This window comes from Hippocampus guttulatus, chromosome 17 (assembly GCF_054856545.1).
Source record: "Hippocampus guttulatus isolate MCC_2025c chromosome 17, RoL_Hgut_1.0, whole genome shotgun sequence".
Classification (NCBI taxonomy): domain Eukaryota; kingdom Metazoa; phylum Chordata; class Actinopteri; order Syngnathiformes; family Syngnathidae; genus Hippocampus; species Hippocampus guttulatus.
The window spans coordinates 2837351-2861439 of NC_141277.1; the positions used below are offsets into that span (position 1 = coordinate 2837351).

General features: G+C 43.7%; 1 protein-coding gene across 5 annotated transcripts in view; it reads right to left on the reverse strand.

Annotated features, from left to right (window-relative positions):
* astn2 (astrotactin 2) overlaps positions 1 to 13615 on the reverse strand; it is a 132442-nt gene extending 118827 nt beyond the window's left edge. For 3 of the 5 annotated variants that reach the window (XM_086134388.1, XM_086134389.1, XM_086134386.1), the window contains exon 1: positions 13029 to 13614. In XM_086134388.1, the coding sequence (XP_085990514.1) occupies positions 13029 to 13446 (418 nt within the window). In that variant the 5' untranslated portion in view covers positions 13447 to 13614. Of the gene's footprint in view, positions 1 to 13028 lie in introns of all 5 variants that reach the window. The other 2 variants (XM_086134387.1, XM_086134385.1) reach the window with 1 other exon arrangement.
* Between the last annotated feature and the right edge of the window lie 10474 nt (positions 13616 to 24089).

Below are 24089 nucleotides of genomic sequence, written 5' to 3' on the forward strand. Positions count from 1 at the left end.
GCAAGTAGGCGGATGAGTACGTTTTGGATTGGTGGGTCCAATAAACGAACAAAAACAATGGGAGGAAATAAGACTGGAGTGCTCCACATGGTGTCCATGTTAACAAATAACCATTCAAAATAAACGATTCAATTTTTACAACAACAACACGTTTCAAAAGTTAAAAAAAAAAAAAGAAAAGAAGAACAGGTGAGACCACCCTTCATGCATAATGGCTATGAGGCATTCGGCCTTAGCTATTTAACGATGTGTTAAATGCATCCAAAGGCAGGCCGCCAAGTGTTAATGGCAAGGACAAGCCTGTTAATCATCAGATGCACCTTTCCCGTGAGTACTCAGAAAATACGATTGCGTAATGCCTAAAGTCGCCCAAATTGCCTGCTTCAAAACCACTTCCTGTTCAGTTTCGGACACTTTTTGGAGTATCCCGTCATGTTCTGGGGCATCACGTTTGGGACTTCTAAAATGCCTTCTGATTAAAAATTGACAACAACGATATTGCAAAATATGGCCGTTCATATTTGTATTCCTTACGGGATCATTTCAAAAACAGACAAGGTCCTCCTCCTACGCCCTGTAACAGTTTTAGAGGTTTTGGTACAATCAGCTGCAGCCTCTATCACCCTCTGGAGTCAATCCTTTTGCCACATTGGGAGTTTGGTGATGCAATTCCGCAATTGGCAGCGATTTCAGAGAGGCCATCATTCGAAATAAAGCCTCGGAAAAATCTGACACTTGGATGCCCACATGTTGACCTTTATATTTCAATTGTTCTGTTCATGACAGTCAGTGGCCAAGCAGAAAAGCCTTTGGGGACAACATCAGCCCTGCTGAACACAAGTGTGCATTTGAAGAAAAAAAAAAAGGCTTGTTTTTTTGGCAACTGTCACGGAACAGCCTGACTCCTCGTACATGTTTTTTGAATACACGGATAAATGTAAGAAAATGTCCTTTTTTTCTTTTTAAAGCATTTCCTCGTGAAGTCAAAAAAGTCAACCTTAGATGGCACATTTCATTCTCGACTTATGGAAAAGTATGGGCGCAATTTGTTTAGCTTTTTGCTACAGCAAAGCAAAAAGGTCTCTTGAACTCATTAAAAAGTCAAGTGTGGGATTAACATACAAAATCCTCCGCTGGGTGTTCTTTTTTTTACATTTCGGTAAGTGTATGAAAGGTACCATCTATCATCTTTAGCGGATAAACGGACTGCGGCGAAATGTATTAAGCTCCCACAGGCCGGGCAAATGGCTGCTTTGGCAAAGACCAAAAAAAAAAAAAAACCCCAAAAAAACAAAAGGAGAATAAGAAGAGTATAATTAACCTTTCTTGTCACAACCTCACAACTCAAAAGTGGTCAGCACTCCACGTTGCTAAAATATGCAACAGCCCTCGAGCCATGGGGGCGGGAAAAAAAAGTGAACGTTGCAAAGGCAGTCACCGGAGTACTGCAGTCTGTTGAGCAGCAGTTTCCGATAGGGACCAAGCACAAGCAAACAATCGCAACACTTTTTTATTTTTATTTTTTTAACTTCCCGGGTGCGCCGAGAGGTTTTTTGTTTTTGTACACTGACACCGAGGTTGAAACTTTTGGGCATCATTCCGCTTCCGCGACATTTGAAGTCGACACATCACTAAAAGAAAAGCAGAGCTGCACTGAAGCACGGCGGTGGCAGCACCATTCGGAAATTTAGTGGGGATTGATCAGAGGCACTCGAAATGGTGACAGGTTTGTCCGTTTAAAGTGAGTTTGAATGTGACGCGTCACGTCCACAACGGTTTGCGATCCATATTGCCGGTGAACTGACTGTCTGGTGGCCGTCGTGAAAGAGCGTGCAAGAGACTGTTCGCCGCATGATTGTACACTATGGGAAATCAATATAAAGATACCGTTTCCAATTTTCACGTCAAATAGGTAAGCTGCGACCCATGGCGTGTCTCGTCATATTTGATGACTGAAACTTTGGAATGGATCATCGTCTTACGGTTGAAAAATATCATCCTCCAAAGCCGCAAAAAAGGTAACGAACAGCAGTCTGCTGCGGCCAATGATTCCAATTAGCCCGATTGGAGACCGCAGGTCTGATCAAGTTCTCACAATATTCCCGCAAATTTAAAAATTGGAAGAATCCGCTGAGCAATTATTGGAGAAAGATTCATGCTGGAAAACGGTATTCCTTTAAAAAAAAAAACAACAAACCCCCCCCCCCCCCCCATCAGCTCAGTCAAGTGGAACTGCAATCGTTATTGTATTAAATTGGGGCCACGTATCCAGCCACTGGTGCATCGACTCTTAATTGTATTTCATTCAAGAGGATAGCAGAGAAATCAGAACAAAAAAAAAAAGAAAGAAAGAAAGAAATAAACTGCTGAAGGCGCTTGATTTTGTTTCACTGTAATCGATTGAGAACTTCAAGACAAAAGGCATCGCTTCCCCCAATTTGTGGAACTTTTGACGTGCCATCGAGGATGGAAAATCATTACCCGAGAGCGACGTGTTGCTTGCCAGCCCCATCGATTGTTTATTTGTCAATCCGCTCACTCCCTGAGTGGAAGAACACTCACCGCATGAATCAAAAAATGTGATGTATTTTTTTTTTTCTTCGACATGTTGACATCTCAGATTTGTGTGAATCGCTCGCACAACCACGCAAACGGATGTCAAACGTCACCGTCGTGAAGCTTTGGACAATTACAAGCGCCTTCAAGTACGGTGACTGCGGCTCACTGACAGCTTATTACATGAGCCAAGACCGATACCCAGGAGAGGAGTCCATAATTGCACGCACAACACGCCGTGAAGAAGCCATCTGACCTTAAGCGACGGATGCACCCTCGCGCCTCACGTGGCTGCAGCCCGTCGAACGAACTGAGCAGCCTATTTCAATTCAAACGCGGCACAGACGCCGAACAAGTGGATCGATTCATATTAGTCTCTGGACAATTATCACCATAATGGCGAGGCCATGCGAATGCACCAATGACTCCGGGAAACGCTTCAAATCAATTGTCTTTAGTGGTCAAAACACATTTCCAGTGATGAGTCTTGGCAGATTTGAAGAATGTCTGACTTAAAGGATAAGGAAGTGCGGGGCCGTGGACAAAGTACAGTAATCCCTCGCTTATCGCGCTTAATGGGGACCAAAACCACCCGCGATAAACGAAGTAGCGACCAATTAACATATATATATATAAAAAATTGCCCCACGTGGGCCTTTGCGCTTGAGCAGAGTGCGCACACACTAGCACGCATAGAAACACTTAGACACAGATTTTTGCGGACGTTTGAAAAAATCCGCGATGCACCGAAGCCGCAATAAACGAACCGCAAAATAGCGAGGGATCACTGTATACTCAATTGAAGTGAATGGCTGGATGAATATTACTTCGCGTTAATGTGGGGATTTAAAAAAAAAAAAAACATAAAATAAAATCCAAGCCAGGTCGCAGAGAAGCCATCAATTAGCCAGGCACAGAATCAACCTCATTATTCTGTTCAGGAAAGGAGCAACTCTCAACTTGACATCATAATTAGAAATAATTTCACGCGTTGCTGCTTTTTGTTTTCTTGAACGGGATAGAGTAGCAAAGAGTAACGCATGGGTTGCGACAACACAACCATCCGTGCCTCCATTCATTTTCTGAAACCGCTCCTCATCGATCGCAAACGAAACCTAATCCGGCCGCGTAACGGCAAAAGAGTCTTTCACGGTTATGCGGCGTGCTTACGGTTTGTCTGGTAAAAATTCAATCAACTTTTAATAGCCCAATTCTTCACGAGTCACGAGTTCATCATTGGACAACCGCTAGAGTCGGCGATGTAAATGGCTTTTGGAGATTTAAGTCATTCAACTCATGAGAGCCGCACAACCCTTTTTATTTTTTTTTTTATCAGCATACGACTGCAACAGTCAAAAAAGGAAGATTGGATCCCGATTCAATTTCTTACAACGTGGGACCACTTTCTAAAGAAGCCCGGGTTAAATGGGAGGGTAATCTGTCAAAAAGTGTCAGAAGTGGGATGATTTGACGGAGAGCCACCGTGAAATCAAGACGCGTGGCTCGTTGGGACTTTTGCGAACAACTCATCAACATACTTTGATTCCGGAACGTATATTTTAGCTTCGGTTCAACAGGGAAGCAAAGAGAAAACTCACTCAGAGCGAAAGCATCCCAATCCCAACTGGATTTTGTCTGGAAGGCGTAAGGAAAAAAAAAACAACAACAAAAATCAATGTACTTAAAATGTATTTGTTTTGATCCTCGTAGGTGAGATGTTGACTTTCTTAAGTCTTGCAACCTTTAACAGCCGGGGGATCAATAGGTTGGAAAACGAAGAAGCCTTTTCAAATCCACCGCATTAAGTAGTCAAAGCCAGTGCCAAACGTGGAAAGCGCGCAAAACACTTGCGGCATCGGGAGAGGGAAAAAGAAAAAAAAAACATATACATCTACATATCTATATAGATACATAACAATTAGGTTAAAAGAGGAGAGGGCCGGCCCACGAGCCTATATCGTCCATTAAGGGACTATAATAATGACATATAAATGCAATTCATCTGATTGATGAGTCGCAGCCTGCCAACAATCATTTGACTACTTCATCAAAAGAGGCAGAGGGGCAAATCCCATTAGAGAGGAGCGAGAGTGCAAAAGAATGATTCCATTCTTGTTGCCCGAGAGTTTCTTACTGCACATCAGGCTTTCACTGTGTCAAATATTGCACAAGAGAGCCTTAAACAAAAAAAAAAACAACAACAACAGCATCCGCTCCAAAAAGTGTCGCTAGCCAAATACTAACACGGCGTCACTGCAGAAAACAAACGTGCAGAATTAAATGACAATCCGGGCCTTGTAAGAAATTTGAAGATTCGCGTGAGTGCTCTCAGCGCTGGTTATATCCCGGGACACCACTCTGGGTGACCTTTGCTTTTACTCAATCTTTAAGTGTGCTTACTTAACCCCAAACAGCCCCCTCTGGAAATGCATATTTGATCTTCGGAAAGCCCGTGATGGGCCATCGTCTTCGGTACTGTCACGACTCTAGAACGACTTGGCATGAGAGATACAATGGAACCTTGAGAAATCGCGGAAAAGGCGTTTTACAAGATCTGACCGCAATGTCAAAATGAGTGTGAGCGAAAACTTTTTTTTTTTTTGGAAGTTGTTCAATCCAATATACTGACGGCAGGGACGACCCACCCTCAAAAGGTCCGTTACAAGTGGGGTCGGCGCGGAGATCTGTAATTGTGAGGCAAGCACAATTGCATCCTCGGCGTGTTAAATGGAGCGCCTGTGCGGTACACGTGTCCACCTCCAGCATTGGGAGAAACGGTTTTCTGTGACATTTGCAACCTGGAGCGCTTCTTTGAAATGGAGAAGAGACCAAACAGAGGGCAAGTATCGAGGTTCTTTAAGGCCGGGGGCTCCTGCTTTTGGCTCTAAGCTTTTGACAGTTTGCGTACAAATGATGCGAGCCGCTGGGAGGATTTCATCTCTTCCACATGTCGTAATGAATGTTTCATCTTGTCAAATAGCAAAGGGGGTGTTCAGATAATGAAGATTCTTTATGAAGCCGCGCACTGACGTGACGGAGGAGTCGTGAACCGCGCAACGCATGACTAACCGATGCACCTAAGCGAGCTCTGTGGAAACCGTCAGGGGGCAAAAGTAAAAAGTGCACCGAGTTTTTGAAATCTCTCAATTCAGCTGAGATGAAGTGCTTTGCGATAGGGGAGGCGATATTTACCAGACGAAAACTTCATCTCTGATTGCTTGAAAGCGCCGCTCTGAACGAACCCATTAATACTGTTTGTTGAGCTGTCTCATTACCGAGTTAATCGTGCATTTGTCCCGATCGCGGTCACGTTACGGAACGGTGATCTCGCAATTGCGCTAATGAATGGAAAGGCACACACTGCGAAGGCACACAACTTTATTATGATCTGTTAAGTTTCCGGAAATCATCAAATCAACCGTAACAGTCGGTGAAATGTGGTGGGGGGGGGGGGGGGGGGGTGGCAGTGACGGGGAAAAACATCTGCTCCACCTTCTATTGAATAATGAATGTTTAATCTACATCAGTTAATGAAAAAAAAAAGTTTCAGCCTCATCACCAAAAACCCTGCAACTTTTGCAGATCCATGCGCAATTGCGATTCAAAGTGGATACATTATTCCAAAAAAATTGCAGCTGCAAAGTCAAATGGCATGCGAGTCATGCGTCCCACAACACGTTGGGCTAATGCTAATGCCAAATAGGTTGGGTATATACATATACATATATATATATATATATATATATATATATACACACACAGTATAGTGTAACAAAGTAAATTACACATCACAACGGTCTGTTTGACCTTCCTTCCTTCTGTTTTGGCAAAATCGCGGATGCTCATTTTAAGTGATGACACACATTGTCATGCCCCGAATCCATTTACTGTGTTCACTCCAGATTTTCGATAAACGTGTTTTGACTTGAATTGTGTCATGCTTCAGCTATCTGTGAATCCTGGTTTAATAAGGAAGGAAAAAGGGAAAAAAAAAAAAGGGCCAGGCTCAGTCTTGTAAACGGATCTGCTGGAAGCCTCTCGTCTCCTCTGGGCTGCAGGCTGTGAATCAGCGCGGCAGTAGCATCACAACAAAGGGGATGCAGGACAGGAGGAGGGACGGATGCGGAGTGATTTCTGGTGTTTGTCCCTTTTCAACTCAAATTGCTTTTTTTGCTTTGCGGGGTTTCATTTTATGGCGCTGTGACGCGACAGAGTCAATAGCGAATGGTCATGATTAGGGTTGGGCGTCGTTTGGACCCATAGCGGTTCTTCGATTCGATTCCAGCTGATAACGTTTCTCAATTCTGATTCTTAAAAAAAAAAAAAAAAACTAATGCCAACTGAATGGCCGGTCACCAGTCCAGGGTTGAAGAGCAGCGTTTTGCAGCTGACTTTGGCCGGGGTCCAACCTGGACTGGTCTCCGGACAAACATGCATTCACGCCAACACGTACACCGATGAGCCATTATAGTGTTCAAATAACTGAACACGGAAGCAGGACAATACATAAGTCACTTGTCGTACTGAAAGGTGAGATTCTAACCAAGCACCGGTGGACAATGAGGCTTAGCACAAGGCCACTGTGTCAACAAGGATGCAAGATGGTTCCTAACTTTTATTTCTCGACAGTATTTGCGGAAAGGAGTTTGTTTATTTGCAGAGGACAAAGCATCTCCTGTATAAGTCAAGTCCTGGATCTGATAAACATTTCAAGCAAGCAAAACATGAGACAACCCGTCAACTGCAAGAGCAATTTCAAGGTTTGTTCTACTTGAGAAGAGTCGGAGCCACACAAGTGAAAACACAAACGTCCCCTGCTGCCGCTCCAGCAATAAGTTGCGGCTGGCCTCTCCAACAGCTGCCATACGGACAACAGATAGCATACAATGTCCCAGTTTGCTCCATTAAATCTCGCATTGTCAACGTGGAATCTCGTTCGTTCTCTCCAGCCGCCGCTTTCAATATGCACGACGATCCGAACCGTCTGCCCCATAAATACCTGCGGCAACATAATGGGCTGCAAATCCACTGCTCACCTTGAGCCTTGAACCGGTCTAAAGACGGATCAGCGAGCCGCCACCTCGGGGAGGCAAGGCTCGGCTGTGTTCTTACTTCTAAGGGTAATTGCTGACAGATCTCAGCTTAATCCACCGTCAGACAACATACCGAGAAAAAAAAAAGTGCACGCGTTGTCTTCTTTTTTTTTTTTTCAAACGCGAAGGGGGGTAAGATGGAGATGCAGCCGTGTCATACCAATGAGCATGCGATCCTCCCTTCGGCCTTGCTGAGAACGTTTCCGCCTGCGTGAAAATATGCAAAGTGGGGAAGTGTGATCGCAGCCGTCCATAATAGTTTGACGATTTAGCGTAGGAAATATAGCCTTGGCGTTGTGTCATCGGGTGTCGACTCGAAAAAAACAGATTTCCTCTCGGTAGATCAGCACAATGCAGCCATTGTGTCTGACTTCTTTTGTAGCTCACCAACCACACACAGCAAAGAAAATGCCAACGCCGTGAATGGGCAAAATATTACTCGACTGACTAATGGGCAGGCTACAAAGAAGACTTATGACTCGTGTGGCCTTCTGTAGATAAAGCCAACTCAGACAAATGTGCAAATGCAACGGCGCGGAGGGAGAAAAAAAAGTGTCCCCAAAAGAAAATGCGAATCATTGCACAATTCGAAATTGGACGAGGTGTTGGGGACGCGCAAGAGCTGGAACGCTTCCAGGGTGCAGAGGAAAATCTGGCGGGAATCGAATTTAATGGGTCTTAAACATTATTGTGATCGGCTTACGCCAACAAAGACTCCCCCCTTTTTCCTCCTTTTCATGTCGCTCGTCACGTGTGTAATTATGATAGCAATATGATTTCGGTAATTCCTTTAGTCTTGACGACTCAGGAGAATTACCACAATGGCCGGGATGATGCGCCTTCTCTTTCAAGATTATCCCCTCAGACCTTTTAAGTTAAAAGCCTGTGAGCTTGTGCAATTCCGAAAAAAAAAAAAAAAAAGATGCACCTCAAAAATCAGCCCGGTTTGAACATTCGTCATGCATGGCAAAAAAAAAAGGTTTTGATTGCTTGGCGTCGTTTGCCGTGCCAGTCGAAGCTTGCCATATCAATTCACATTGGGACGAAAAGTCATCGCGCAGGTTGTGAGATTTGTTACTCGCGCGGCTATCACCAAACGCTCCAAAGTGGGTTCACAATTTACGAGAGAGGCTAAAAAACAGGGCAACTTGCAATGCTTGAAAATTCGACTAATATTTGGTCGAAGTGAGGAAACATGACCCACATGCAAAAGCATTTGGCATGCGATACGGTGGCCCTTTTGATCTGCCCCAGAGTGCTCTATGTAAGTTGTTTACAGATACAACCCCCCCCCCCACCTCAAGTATTGATGATAATTAATCGAGAATTGAATCGTTAAACAGAATTGATTATGGAATTGAAATCATAAAAATCTCATCGATTTCCAACCTTCTGAAAATTGCTCCCTCTGTGCGCAATTATGCGGCGCTTGGAGTAAAAAATAAAAAAAAAACAGGTCTGACAAATACAAATCAACACAAAGTGCCTAAATGCACCATTCCGTGCAAATTGACTGAGGGCCTTACATGCATGACAACAAGGAAAGAAGAATGAAAGGGGTGTGGGTATAGGGGGGGCGCAACAATATCTTTCCTCAACAGACTTCATCCATTTTCCGTGACACTCGTGGTCATAAATCAAAGCCGAGCAGGCAGACCGCAACAGGATGAGTACTTGCACTCCCTACCCAAGCCTTCATTCATTCCCGAAACCTCGATGGTGCCTTCAATAATGGAGGAGGAGATGCAAGACAGCGCTTCATTGTGGTTTGTGCAGCATTTGGCTAATAAGCAAGCAACAACCTCAAATTGAAACAAAACACACCACAACCTCCTGAAAACGCAATGTCATTTCAGACGACTTAAAACGTCCCATCCTTGGCGTCCTTCCATGGCTAAAGGCTGACCACTTGGGTCGTGTTTCATTTCAATCTGCCATATATTTTTTGCTACAAGGCAAGGGAAAAGTCATTTCTCATACACAGAACTAAACGTCTGTATGAAGGTCCCCGAAAACCTTTCAGTGCACCAACACAATGACAAAATGTTGACAGAGTTACACGATGCGTTATTTTTTTTTCCATTTGGCCATTTCACAAATCAAGCGCATAATATGTGTTGTGCTGCTCAAGACTCCTCAAACTGATGCTGACGAGCTCACGGCTTCACAGACATTAAAAGCGCGCGTACGGCCGCTTGGTGTCCGCACAAAAACGCTTATGAAGACCAACAAAGTTTTTGTGGGGCTTTAAAGTGCATTAGGCGCAGAGCGACTAAAGACATGATGACTGCTGGCCGTGTGTTTGCGTGTAGCGGGTAGACTCCAAAACGGCTTTATTTCAACAATCGTAAGAGGAAAAGAAGCATTTACAAGGCAATAACCATGACGACGTAATTATTTAGGAGCAGTTTGCAGTGTACAATTACTCGCTATCCAGATAGGTAGATGGATGATTCACGGATCAATGGAGATAGATCCCCAGTGATGATAATTCTGGCTGCTAGCTAGCTAAAAAAAGCTAACGTATCTGAATGCTTCACTCGGTGCTCCATCTTGGATCTATCATATTGCCATCTGGCGAATAGATGGATGATGGATGGACCGGTGCTAAGCTAACATAGCAGCTACATGACTCATTAAACAGGGCTCAAATGCATAACAACTATTTAAGTCTTATTTACGTCTCTTCCTCAGTATTTAGCCATGGGTGGATGGATGCCAAGCTAGGGTTGCAGTCGACATTGTTCAAATATTCACTAAGTGCTTGTCCCACAGACCTCAAATGCATGACATCTATTTGAAGTTGAAAGACACCCAACGTACTGTTGTTTTTGTCTGTAGCCATGGATGACAAGCTAAAGTAGCAGTCTAAATCTTTGCTCCTTCTTATTAAACAGAACGCAAGCGCAAAATAACAATTGAAGTTGGAAGACATTCGACCGAAGTGCCACCGTTTTTTCAGTATTTAACCACTGATGAATGGAGGGGTGCTAAGCTAATGAAGCCGACCAGCTCAAGTTGTAAATTTGCTAGGCGGCTGCCTGAGAGCACAGAGAAGCCCTTTTTTTTTTCTCACCAGTCGATGAGAACAGAAGGTGATTTACTAGCTTAGTGCTTGCAGCCCTTCGCCGTCCTGCCAGCGTTTTAGCCTCCCTGCAGCAGCTCTGAAGGGAAATTAAGACCAAGGGAAGAGATTAAAATAACGCAGCGGCTAAATATAGTCCAAAAAAAAAGTCATTTTGAAGTCACAGCATTCTCACAGTAGCCACCATTTATTTGGTCCGCTATTCACTGTAAAGTGGTGAGATAAATCCCATTGTTTTGTGGTTTAACACCAACCAAGGCTAACAAATTAATTTAGCACCAAGATTGCCTTTCCACTGGAAAAAATATGAACAAAATATTGTGGCAGTCGCTCCTCAATAAGGACTTTGGAACCGGACGGTCACAGTTGGAGGACCACTGTAAAGCGGGCAACTGTAAAATGGCACCTGGTTGCTAGAGAGAGAGACTATGGGTTGAAGTTCCCCTTGAAGGATTATTATGATTATAATATAATATAGCTTTTCTTTTTAAAGGGCAAACATTACAGGGATGAAAAATCTTACATTGAAAAAAGTGACCTCAATTTCCTGTCAAAATCATGTTGTTGTTTTTCTTTTGTTCTTTGTTTTTTTTTTTATTAAGCACTTTGCCCATGACAAAGCTCTCGACAAAGTGGACATACTTTAAATAGCTTCAAATGCTCCTTTAAGGAGACAATATTGCACTCTGTAGATTCGTGGATTTACGGACAGATGGAAATTCAGCTAACATAGCAAATGTGACAACATTTTGGTTCTGACTGCTCAGTACAATCAGATGAACGAGAAAGAGACTGGAATGGTAACTGATAGCTACATTTTTTCCCACTTCTATGACAATCAAGAAAGTCAATGATACATAAAATAAGTCCTGCGCCGTTAGCAGCATATCTAACACCACAGCAATTTGACTCTGGAACACATGAACTTTATTCCAATGGGTTTTGTGCTGTTATTTACATAAGCCTAGCTCACAAAAACAAAAACAAATAAAAAACAAACAAGAAAGAATAATAAAAACATTGTCTGCTTGGTGGAGAATAAATACATAGATAAGAATTCAAAACAAAAACAACCATTTCCTTCAAGCAAAGCTGTTGTTCGACAACAGAGCCCTTTCCACCCCACTGCAAGACCCTCGATTACGATCAACCAAGTGAGTCTTTACACTACAGATCAAATTAAAAAGTAGAACATTTCCACAACCTGTCAACCTAGCAGTGGGGTGCCATTTTTATCTATTCCCTCATCTCCGCATGTGTGTGTGTTTTCACTTATTGCCTGACAGTGACGCAAAAGTCTAGCTCAGCGTCTCATTGAGTGGAAGTAACACTAGCCATTGTACGTGGCGTGCATGTGAGCGCGCGCGTGTCTTGGCGTTAGAGTAAAATATCAATTTCATGCATATTTGCAAGACCAAATTGCATCCCTTGATTGGGGCACAGAGAGGGCGAGGGTGTCCATGAAATGTAATCGTATTCCAGCTACATGAGGAGAGCAGCACTGAGGAGGAAAAAAAATGAGTTTGGAACTTTAAACACTGTGCAGTGAGGGAAATCACTTTTCAACGGATCTGAAGTTGAGGGAAGAGCAAAACTTGTGTTGTCTTGGGGCCCAAAAGAGCATGAGGGCAACACGGAAAGGAAACATTCAAAAATAATGCAAATTTTCAAGAACCAACTGAAAATAATACAAGGAATTGGTAATATTATGAAAATAATTGTATTATTGATACTTTTCAACACAAAATATTGTGGATCTTTATTGCATGAATTACTGCTGCAGAAACATATAAAATGTTAAGTTACTTTTTTATGAACGGGAAACAAGTGGCCTTACCGAAGCCACTGGTACCTGCTTTTTTTTTGTGTGTGCCAGCATGGGAATATCGCCAGTAAACACAAAATATAAAAGATAAAATACTGACAAATACAGCAAGATGTCAGAGGGGGTGATAATAGGCCTAATCATCATTGTGTCATTTCATTTTGTTGGTAACAATAACACTCCAGCTTTAAGCAAATCTCTCGGAGGTTGACGGTGGCTGTCGGCCTTTAAAACTCAAATTATTTACATTTCTTTGTATTGCGATTTTATTCTCCTCGCCGCTACAAGTTTTTTCAGAATAAAAAATGAGAAGAAACACAAGTGTGTGTTTAAATGTCAACAATCGATGCTTCATTGATGCAAATGTTGACTGAAGAAATGCATCGAGGTTCCACCACCACCACCATAATCATTATGTGCCAATGTGACACAGCGGGGGGGGAGAAGTCAGCAGAAGATTGATTCTTACCGAGTGCGAAGTAAGGCAGAGCCGTATTGTCGAGATCATCCATTACGGAAATCCGGCCAGGTAGATCCGTCCTGACGAATAACAGGAGCCGCGATTCCCCACCACCTCCGCCCGGTCCTCCTCCAGCGGTCCCCCCTGCTCCGGCCGAGGCGCCCCCTCCACCTCCTCCTCCTCCTCCTCCTCCGACCGAGCTCCCGGAGGCTCCCACGCCGGTAAAGCTGAACTCGTTCTCCCGGAGCACGGGGAGCGTGGAGACGGTGACGCTCTTGAGCTCGCACGTAGCGCCCGCGGCGTGTCCGTTTCCGCCGGGCGTTCCCTCGTCGGTGGCGCCGGCGGTGGTCGGCGCGAGCCCCGCGAGGAGCACGCGGAAGAGCAGCAGCAGCAGCAGCTGCGGCGGCGGCGGCGCGGTGCTCGCCATTTGGGCACCCTGCGCCCCCAGCTCCTCGTGCGCGGTTGTGCAGCTTTGAGAGCGCCGAGCCGAGTGGCCGTGCACTTCCGAGAAGGGAGCAAACCAGCCAGCCACAAGCTCGCTTTGCACACGGCGATGCGCGGCCGTCCAGGAGGCGGCAGCACAGGTGAGCTGGAGACGGGGGGGGGGAGAGTGAGTGATGAGGTCGAAGAATCCGAACCTCCAGCCGCCCACGTGTCACGTCATCCGGGCTTGGTTGTCACTCTACAGTGAACAAGAGAGTGTTGCATTTTCAAAGCATGAGACTCCGACTGACTGTTTTTTAATTTAAAAAATGATATCATACATTCCAGATTATTGGTTTGTTTTGTTTTTTTTATAGACGGTACAACCCCTCAATAAGAGGTGGCTGTGGGTGCCACATTCCTTATTAAAACATCCACAGTTCGGGTATCATGAAATAAAATTCACATAAATAACACAATTCACTTCGAATCCAGTGCGTCCAAAAGCGAATGCCAACGGTTCAAATGGAGAAGGTTCTAACGGGAGCGAAAAGTAATTTGAAGCTCATGGAAAGGTCTGCATGTGTACAGGCCATTATATTAGGTACACCTGCAATGGAATCCAAGGAAGGAGCTGTGTCCAAAAGTTTTGTCTTTGCAAAGATAATACTATTCCGAAGAGAGAGAGAGAGAGAGAGAATGTCTGACAACTTGTACCATTATTGCCTACCAAAGAATTTGTACTTCATTTTATTCTACATGTTGGTCGACTTGTCTTTAGCCATGATAGTCAACGTGACTTGATTTCAACCATTTCCTTGACAGTACATACAGGTATGAGCCATTATTTGCCATCATTCAACCAATACAACTGTTCACATAGGTCTCCTCCAACTTTTTGGACATGCATACGAGAGAAATGAATCCCACTGTTGCAACCCGGAATGTTTCACCAGAGAGGTCCCAGTTGCAATTACAGAGCATTCACTCCATCGCGGAGTAATTCACTCTGGCTGACTGCGCCACTGAATGAGAATGAGACAATCTATGAAAGCGCCATCGTCACCGTCACTGTTGTCTTGGAACTACACCATGGGATGTGCACCCATTTTAAAAGACAATTACGAGGAATTAACGTCGTTGGAATGCCTTATTTAAAAAAATATATATATCACATAGTTTTTGTTTTCACAGCATGACATCGAAATGTTGGCTGCTCACAAACAACCCTTTTTTTTGTATGTACTTCTGTTCACAATGTGTTACCGCTCGAGTCTCATGTGAACACACGACCCACTCCAAAGGCGTCAGGAAAAACACGTATTACGGAAAGTGCTAGCTGTTTCTTCCGCGTCTTTCACTCAATATACAGAATAATTGATGCAACAGGGAAACAGTCAGCGTCGCATTTCGAGTTCCTTCCTCGGGAGAGTGGCGAGCAGACTCACAAGGGCGTTCGTTGTGCACAAATTATTGTTATTAACGTGACAGCCGCTGTGACGCACTTAATATTGAGCCGCCACGAACCCAAACGAACAACCACATGCTGCTTCATCTCGTCTGACTGTTCTGGTAGAATTTCTGCAGCAGTACCAAGAATAGCCTGTGAGAGGCAGTATGGTGCCACAGAGCAGCCGGATTGCCAGAAGATACCAAGTAGGGAGTATTAGGAGGCAAAATCGGAGTAGCTAGGCTTACTCCTCGCTAATCTGGTAACTACATTGTGATGCAAAGTCTCAATTTTCATTGGCGTGAATCACACGAGAGACATGTGCAAACAATCACAAGCAAATACTTCGAGCAAGGTTTAGGATTGGATTTTTGGATTTGGACAAACCGCTCACACAAACAATGAACCGACAGAGTCGGAAGGAAACTGTGAAACTTAAATCCACGCAACTCACGAGACAGCGAGGAACATCTGGACAAGACAAGAGTCGCTGAGGGACATGATTGCCAAACACGAGGAGGTGGACACGAAAACCTAACGAGACAGACATGACCAAAAAAAAAAACAAGACCAAATAATATCAGACCAAAACCAGATCAACAAAATTCACATCATGGTAAGCCTCCATCGTTTTCAGAGCACAGCGAGGAGGAAAAGCCACTTTGAACTCACCCCACAACATGAAAATAATTGCTCAGAGAAATCCCAGAACAGACATTTGCTGACTTTGATCGCAATGGAGGAAAAATACATGAATTAGGCTTGGATTAAAATCAAAGACTTGTAATACAGTAAAAAAATAAAGAAAAAAAATCAAACACATTGACATCTTAATGTAGGCAAGGGGGGAAAAAAGCCTTGGGACAACAATGTCACGATGGGCTTTCGGGGGCTCCTATTTGCATAGCCAAAATTAGTCATGCGACTTAGCTCGGCTATGTTAGCGCTTGTGGCTTACTTGGTGGCTGACGGTGAACATTTATGTTTTCGTTTCTGTCTGGCACTGAAAGCCTTTGAATATGCACAATTACCACTGGTGGCTACAGACTGAATTTATTTTATTGTTGCTCTTTTGCACAAGTTTTGGGAGTAAAACAGAGTCTGCTGCAAACATCATATTTAAAAACAAAGCTCAGCTTCCAAATTCAAAGTCTCTTTCATAACATGAGAAAAATAAATAAACCTCAGGAGTGACATGATATTTGTTATGAACGCTTCATGGTGTGTGCATGCGCGGCAAAATGTACCCTGCACACCCCCGCCTCGGGCCGACGACCTAATGCGCCCCTCTCGGATGCGCTCTGACGCCGTAATGTTCAAAATGAATGCAGCAAAATGAAGCGGCGGCTGATGTCACTTATTTCTTGGCGCGGATCTCTCCTTTTCAGGAAAGTGCAACATAAATAGTTTGTCTTGTTTTCATGAATAAATGAAGGGTGCAGCCAAGTACAACAGTGTGAATTATTAGGCCATCATAACGGTAAGAACATTTCTTGTTGCTTCGGCTTCAGAAAATATATTTGGACACGCTAGAAGGAAGTTACACCACCAGTACCGTATGAAGCCTACTTTGGAAAAACACGAAACTAGTCAGTGACATGGAGAGAAACCTCCATTGCCTCCTCTGTGTCTAATATGATGGACGCCTGCTATGTGACCGGCAGCTTGGTGTGTGTGTGTGTGTGGGGGGGGGGGGGGGGTGTCCCAAGGTGAAAGAAGTTTTCGTCAGACTTCCCAGAGGAGGGAGAGAAGATGAGCCGTATGCTGCCTTCACATTGGCACGCAGCAGGTGAAAAAAAAAGTTTCATTCCCTCCTGTTTCTAAGGTCTGCAGAGAAAGAAGGCGCTGACTGAAATCTCGACTGACCAGTATCGGGGCAGTGGAACACTGAATTTGTAATCTCGCAATCCCCGAGAGTGCATGACGTCGCTCGCATTGACCGCAGCTCCTGGTTGAATGTAAACAAACAACTGCAGCTTTTTAACAGCATTCAGTTCATGTGTTGGTGGGTAGGTAACCTTTTATCTTTAATGCCCGCGATAATAATTCATAACCACCAGAAGACTATATCCTCAATTGAGCTCTTTATTGAATGCCAGAAAGATCAAACAACCGTTTTTTTTTTTTTTTTCTGCTGAGTGAGGAAGAAGGTGTAATACGCCCAAAATGCTTCCTATTCTCTATACTCACTGAGCCACAACCGCTCTGCGGTTTTAGCCGGTTCCAACCTGATATGTGTGCCGGAGTGCAGATAGATAGGATGATGTTGAGCCAGGAGGAAATGTCACAGCGACACAACGGTCACCTACGTCATTATTTGCGCCAAAGACTCCCAGTTTAATGGTCCACATAATAATCAATGGAAGGAAACAGTTCAAATCTCCCGTCTACTTTACTTCACTTTACTTTTAACTCTTGTTCCTTCTCTGTATCTCTTGCGGGATGCATTCCTCCCCGAGGGGAAGCCAGCCGGCTCCAAGTTAGAGGTGAAAAAGGCAGTACTGAATTCACTGCGTTGTTGAATTGATTTAAATTATTTCACTGCTGTTTTTGGTTCGATGAAATCTAAATGTGAAATAATTCCTTCAATCTATGGCAAAGATATCTTAAAATGAATGTTTTGCCTTTTTTATGCGCAATACAGATTGGGCCAGCGTTTCAGTGTAGATAGATGTTTTGCTCCCGTTTCAAGAGGCTACAGGAGAAATGCGCACGGCTTACGTTAATGTTGCCCTCTGCCAGTAAAGCATGCGGTCAGCGTGTTTGCAGCTATCGTCAACGCTCTAAATCACGCCCCTGACATTTATTTACCTTCCGCGGTATTCAAAACGCTTCACTGATTCGCTAATGGAGCAACTAGCTTCAAAGATTAGCCGAAAGGGCAAAAGTTTTGTTGCAGTTTCCGCTTCAAGGGGTGCGGGAAGTGCTGACGCGGGCTCCCGCCTGGAAGCGGATGCCGCAGTTTGGCTGATAGATTTCATTGAACGGCGTCTCTCTCGAACGGCCAAACAGTAACAAGACATCATCACGTGGGATCAATGGCTGTCGGCAAGCTGCGACTAAAACAAGGGAGCGCAACGGGGAAGAGCTGCATTTTTATTAGCTGACTGAGAGCTTTTTAAAAAGGTTCCGCGCTTGGTTATTTGAGATTTATGGCTGTTGAAATTGCTTTGACCCGAACGAGACGGCGGCAGCGGTTTTCCAAATGTGTCCAAATTGAATTTGACGGACAACAAGCTGCACCTGAGACAGAGACGTTAAACGGATTTTCAACAGCGCAATGACTGAGAGGGGGGATGACCTTTACTTTCCTTTCCGACAAAAGTCTTATCGGGTGTCATCAAGTGAAAAATTATCTACTCGCGCTTCATGCGAGCCAAACGCAGCTATTGGTTTGATGCCCGTTTGCTTGTCGGCAGGATTGTGTTATACGTACAGTGACTAAAAGCTAACAAACAGAAGCGCCTTAATTACGTTGAAAATAAATTTATTCCGTTTCAGGAATGCACCCACATCCATTCTCACATAGGAGGCTTGTTGTGTTTTAATGAGATACTGCTTATGTAACTCAAGGACCCTTTTCCTTAGGTTACTTAAAAGTCGCTATATGAATATATTATGTTTTTTTTAAAATTGTGATTATTTCTTTCAGTGTAAGTCATAAAACAAGGAAGAAGCTTAGTAACAAATGGAGAAACTAAGAAAAAAAATTCTCTCTCTCTCTCTCTCTCTTTACAGATATATATTGTCGTCCTCCATGAAAGAGGAAGTGGAACTCCCAAACTGATGGCAAATAAACAAATTGCATTCTGCGCTGGGTTCAAGGCAGCTCAGGGTTTGTATTTGCACATTACAGGAGGCAAGAAACATGTTTATGGCCGCCGCATTGGAGCCATCAAGCAGATTTACGGCACGGCGGTGTCACGGACTGTTGTCATCCAAGGCCACGGTTCTCGTCATTGATAGTGACTCTGAGTGGAACAAGATCTACCTCTGGGTGACCCTCGCAGCCGCCACCCCCCCCCCCACCCCCACCGTTGCATCGCCCCCTCTGGTCACCCCATCCTCCGTCGGCCTCTTGTCAAGCCAGGTTTAGTGTGCACATCCTGGCCCGCTGAGCACGCCATCCGTTAGTCCTGTCGGTGACAGAAGGTAGCGCCGGGACAGCCGGGCAAGGTCAGGTGTATGTGGCCTTATTCTCATCACTCTGGCCTCGCTCCTCGCCGTTCCGTCCAGAATCCACCCCACTCGACCCCTCTCACCACCGCACCTCTTTCCATCTGTCACCATCCAAGACAGGCGCCATATATTTCTCACCACTCATCTCGTTTTACTGCGACGTTGAAACTTGTAAGGAAAAGGTGATTGGGGAGTTTGGGGGGTTAGTTTGGACAAGCTCAATGAAATACAGTGTTGGTTAGTGACGTAATGGAGCCTGATTCCCAGTTAGAGATTACGGGATGCTTGCATTTTTTTTTTTTAACAATCAAGATAGACAGTGCATGAAATATAACAAAAGTAATAAACCGGTAGCTGGATTTTATGCGTACAAGAGCGGTAACTATTAAATCTTTCGCGAATCGCCATGAAAAACGCTTTGCTTATAATACGCTTGATCGTTTTGACCACCGTAACCCCACTCAATGAACATACTTAACATGTTTAATGGTGGGTGGAAGTGGAAGTCTTTTTAAACCTGTATCTGTAACTTGTTAATCGAGCTGCAGGAGTCCATTTTATAGCAAACTCGAGCTTTGTGTTTAATCGTGTTATTTCGGCACAAGTGTCAGTGACCTATAGGAGGGAGTAATTAACAAACAAACCAAAAAAAAAAAGGCATGATATGAGTCATTACGATCGCGGCGCAGATTGGAAAAACGACCGTATCGCTCTCATCCGGTCACGGTGCACGCCCATCAGGCCTCCCCCTTCATCGACCCCTTACCGCCGCTGCCTCATCAGCGCAACCCGAGCCCTAATTTGCAGCTCCGTATGACACCGTCCTCCCACACACTGACCGCTGTAGAACGAAGGCCAACTAATTACACAGGCACCGGGTGCAATTAAGGCAACTGATAATGCGGCAACTTAATAAGTTGCCCGCACATTTATTTTCCCGTCGTGGCATCAGATAAACACAATCGGATGATTGCGATAAGGTATGAAGGAAGGTGACTTCATTGGGAAGGATGTTATTAAAACACTTCCACGAGCAAAGCATTATTTAAGGTTGGAAGCTTTTTTTTTTTTTTGCAGCGGTGCGAAGGAATGAACAAATAGGCTCCTTTGTAATTACACTTTGAAATAGTTTTTTTTTTTTTTTTTCGAGGGATCTCTACCATAGTTTTTCTTTTGGACTTTCGACATTTACCCCCCACAATCGAAAAGAGATAATTGTACTTTCTACTTCTTTGACAAAATAGGCTTGTTTTTTTTTTGCAGCCTTTCTGCATAAATCAGCAAGTGCAGTTCGGGTATTGGTTGAAGGAGATCTTAAATGGCAGAATAAAACAGGGCAGCAGTGACATGGCGAAACAATTATTTAATTCTAATACACATAAGGTGTGTGTTTGTGTGTATACATATGTACTGTTTTTATGATCATATTTTGCTGTCTTGTCATTCAATCAAAAAGTTTAGTATTCTATTATTGTTATTGTTGTTGTTGTAGCAGTAATGGTACCAAATGTTAAAAAAATGCATGACAATTATGAGTAGGTGACATTAAACAACATGAATGTACATTCATTGTTAGATTTTTTTTAATCAATTCATTTAATTGAATAAGATATACATTTCTAAATTCCTGAGGCAGATTGTACAAAGCATCACGTATCTGTCATCTTATACATGGAGGCTACTACGGTGGAGGAGGAGGAGGGGAGGGGGGGGGGGGCGACGTTCCACTTCATTGATTGGTCTCAGTAACACCGCCCTAGTATTCGAAAGTCTACCTCCAGGTGACCCCATCCCCTGCTCGTATCCCTCCCTCCATCATTCGGCTGTGATCTGCTGGGTCAGCTGTCACCCGCTGACAGCATCAGCAAAGCAAAGCAATATTCTGCTTGGCCGCGTTCAGCACGACTGCACAAGCCCTCTTCAAGCGCAGACAAGGGTTGGGTTATTTTATTTTATTTTTTTCCGGAATAAGACACAGCGGCCACCACACTTGCCCATGCTGGGGCAGCCTTTTAACGTTATTCTTCCAAGTCACCAATAGGGGGCAACCTTGCTCTGCAGTTTGAACCATCACTGCAGGCAGACTCCAGTGGAGCCCCCCCCCCCAGAGAGGAAGGTCGCTGAACAAGCCATTTCTTCTGCTAAATTACTCAATGAAACCCCCAACCAAAAATTTTATAAATACCTGTGAGAAAATGCCTTCCCGACTGGCAGTATGGTACTCATACCTGTCAACTTTTCGGAGCGCCAACCTGTATAAACTACCAAAAAAATCCTTATAAAGAGCGAAAAATCCTTATAACGTACCAAAGCATTTTATATGTCAAAGTAACGGCAGAAAAAAAACCCACGAAATGTTCAATGATATTTATTGTAGATCTCCATAATACAATGTCTGGTTAATGTCTAATCATCATTCTACTTAGTGGCATTACTGTGTTCAGAGTTGTATTCCTGCGTTACTTTTTTCACCAACTCCAAATCATTTGGAGTTGGTGAAAAAAAAAAAATGGAAATTTTCAGAATCCGTATGATTTGTGCGATTCAGCCATATACGTAAGATTCACCACAAAATCCGTATGAACTACGGCTAAACCGTATGAGTTGACAGGTATGGGCACTTCAGTTTCCCCCCCACATTCTCTTCATTTTTAATTTTAAACTTTGAAGAAGTTAAATTGCACTTGAAGTATGCAACAGATATAAATACAATGATTGAAAGAAAATCTTGGGGAAAAAAGTGACAGAAGCCTTCAATAAGCATTTTCCCATGAAAAACGGAGGTTGACGCCCGAAAATATATCAAAAGATACAGTATGAATAAAAGCCCTCATACGGCCTTGGCAATAGCTCGTACACGGCAGGAATAGCTAACACTCAAAAAGTCAAGAGGGAAAGGTTCAGAGGGGAGTGACTCGCTTTTGAAGTTTCTCTCCCTGGACAATTTCTTTGAAATGAAGATGACATCAGGAATACTGGACCACTGCATGTTCATCTCCCCCCGGTGGAGGACACCAGTGTGTACTGTTTTTATCTATTTGTGTAAGAAACTAAGGTTCCTTTGCACTATCACAACAATAGCCAGGGCTGATTTGCATATGAATGATCCCTCAGGGAGCAGACAAAAACTGATTCTGCATTATAAAATCCACTGATCCGCGTGAACATGATACTCTGTCACGCGCTGCGATAATGACACAATTCGATTGTGATAAATTCCTTTGTTGGGTAAGGGTCATTGATATGTGCAACAGGTTCAATGCGGTATCATTTCATTTGTTTCTTCCTTATTTTCAGGGAAAAAAAAAATCTGTGAAGATGCCATACATACATTTCAATAGACATGGACAATAGAGGCAAAGACAATAAGTTTTAGGATGTCATTTTTGAGCCTGAATTTGTTTGTTTTTTCTCGTAAATGCCTTTGCGTGACCCATGCATGTGTTGTTTTTTTTAATCCTGTTTTATCCATGACCAGCTGTAGGGTCGAACTCATAAATCCGAGTCTGTGGGGAGGTTACTGAATAGATTTCATATTCCTTTTTTTCTGCACTCTCTTATCTAAGGCAACAAATGGATTTGAATTGTATGGGGAAACACAAGCGCTCCATATTCCATGCCTCTCAACGGTAGTCCTGGTGGTCAAATTCGGTCACAGTTGTGAAGATTGATAGAGAGCGGTCCAGATCAATAGCTCTCTGGGAGATTGTGTCCAAACCGTGGGGCGCTTGGAATAGCAAAAAGGCCAAATGTGGAGATTCGGGTGGCAGCCATTTGCCTTTGTTGGGATTGGAGTTTTTTTTTTTTTTTTTTTGCATAATTGGACAACGCAGCAGCATATGCAAAGTTTCTATTGAGCAGAGTTTAAAATTTGCTGATATAAAAAAGAACAAATATGGCACCTACTTGATACATATGTTTAATATTGCTAACCAATTTGAGTGATGTCGCTGTAAATCGTGACATAAATTCCACAGAAGGTGACACGAAGGTATAGTACAATTAGTAGAAAGAAAAATGTTTCAGGTTTAATTGTGTTCTTATTTAGATTTTTTGTGCTAGGCCGTAAACTTCTCCAACTGTCAAAATACAATATTTGTTGTTGGGGAAAAGTCTTGCCCTGAGGCCTTTGAAAGTTGTTCCGAGCGCTGTACTGGATTGATTTAACCCACTTCCCTATTTTAGAAGGCAGAATTGTACGTGAATGTTCTGGAGAGTAGCAACCCTCAAGAGGGATTTACTTCACGAGACGTGATTGTTTGTCAGTGATGTCAGCTCGCTTGCTGTTTACGGCCAGTCGGCCACCTCGCTGTCCTTGCGGGGGGAATGTTAGGAAGAAGCTCCCATTCCGATGCAATCATCCCCTTTCCCCTCTCCATCAACTCTATTAGCCAAAGAATTTTAGCCAATCTTTTCATTAGAGTTGCATGTTAAGTGAGGGACAAAATGCAAGTCCAAACGATAGTCGTTTCCAATTAAAGAACTCGACTTGGGCACGGCTATCGTGTCTTTGTATGGCCGGGAATGCGGCACAAATGAAATGAAAACCACTTACGATGATTAACAACGGCACGTCCGGTTTGCTGGCAGTCAGACAAGTCTCTCTAAAATACGGAGGTGAAAATAAGAGAACTGGCACAAGATTCAAATTGAAATTCCAGTCAAGTTCCTCTGTCTGTGGGGAGGCACATTCTCTGTACTGTGTGACACTTTGCAATGGGTACCTGTAATGCATTCCTGAACAAAAAAAAAATCGACAATTAAAACACAAGACAGCCTCACAGGTGGCCCTGTATTAAAATTACAATCAAATAAAACCTTCAAATGTTGATTATGAAAAGCACTGCGGCTTCCATACTGTTGAGTACATTAACTAAGGAGCATATGCCCTCCATGTTCAGAGTATCTGCCACAACATTGTGCCTGGACTAACCAACATTTGGGGGAAAAAAAGGATGATAATCGTTCCTCAACTTTCAGTAGCTTCAATCGGCTAGCGCTTATTCTGGGCTCCGTGA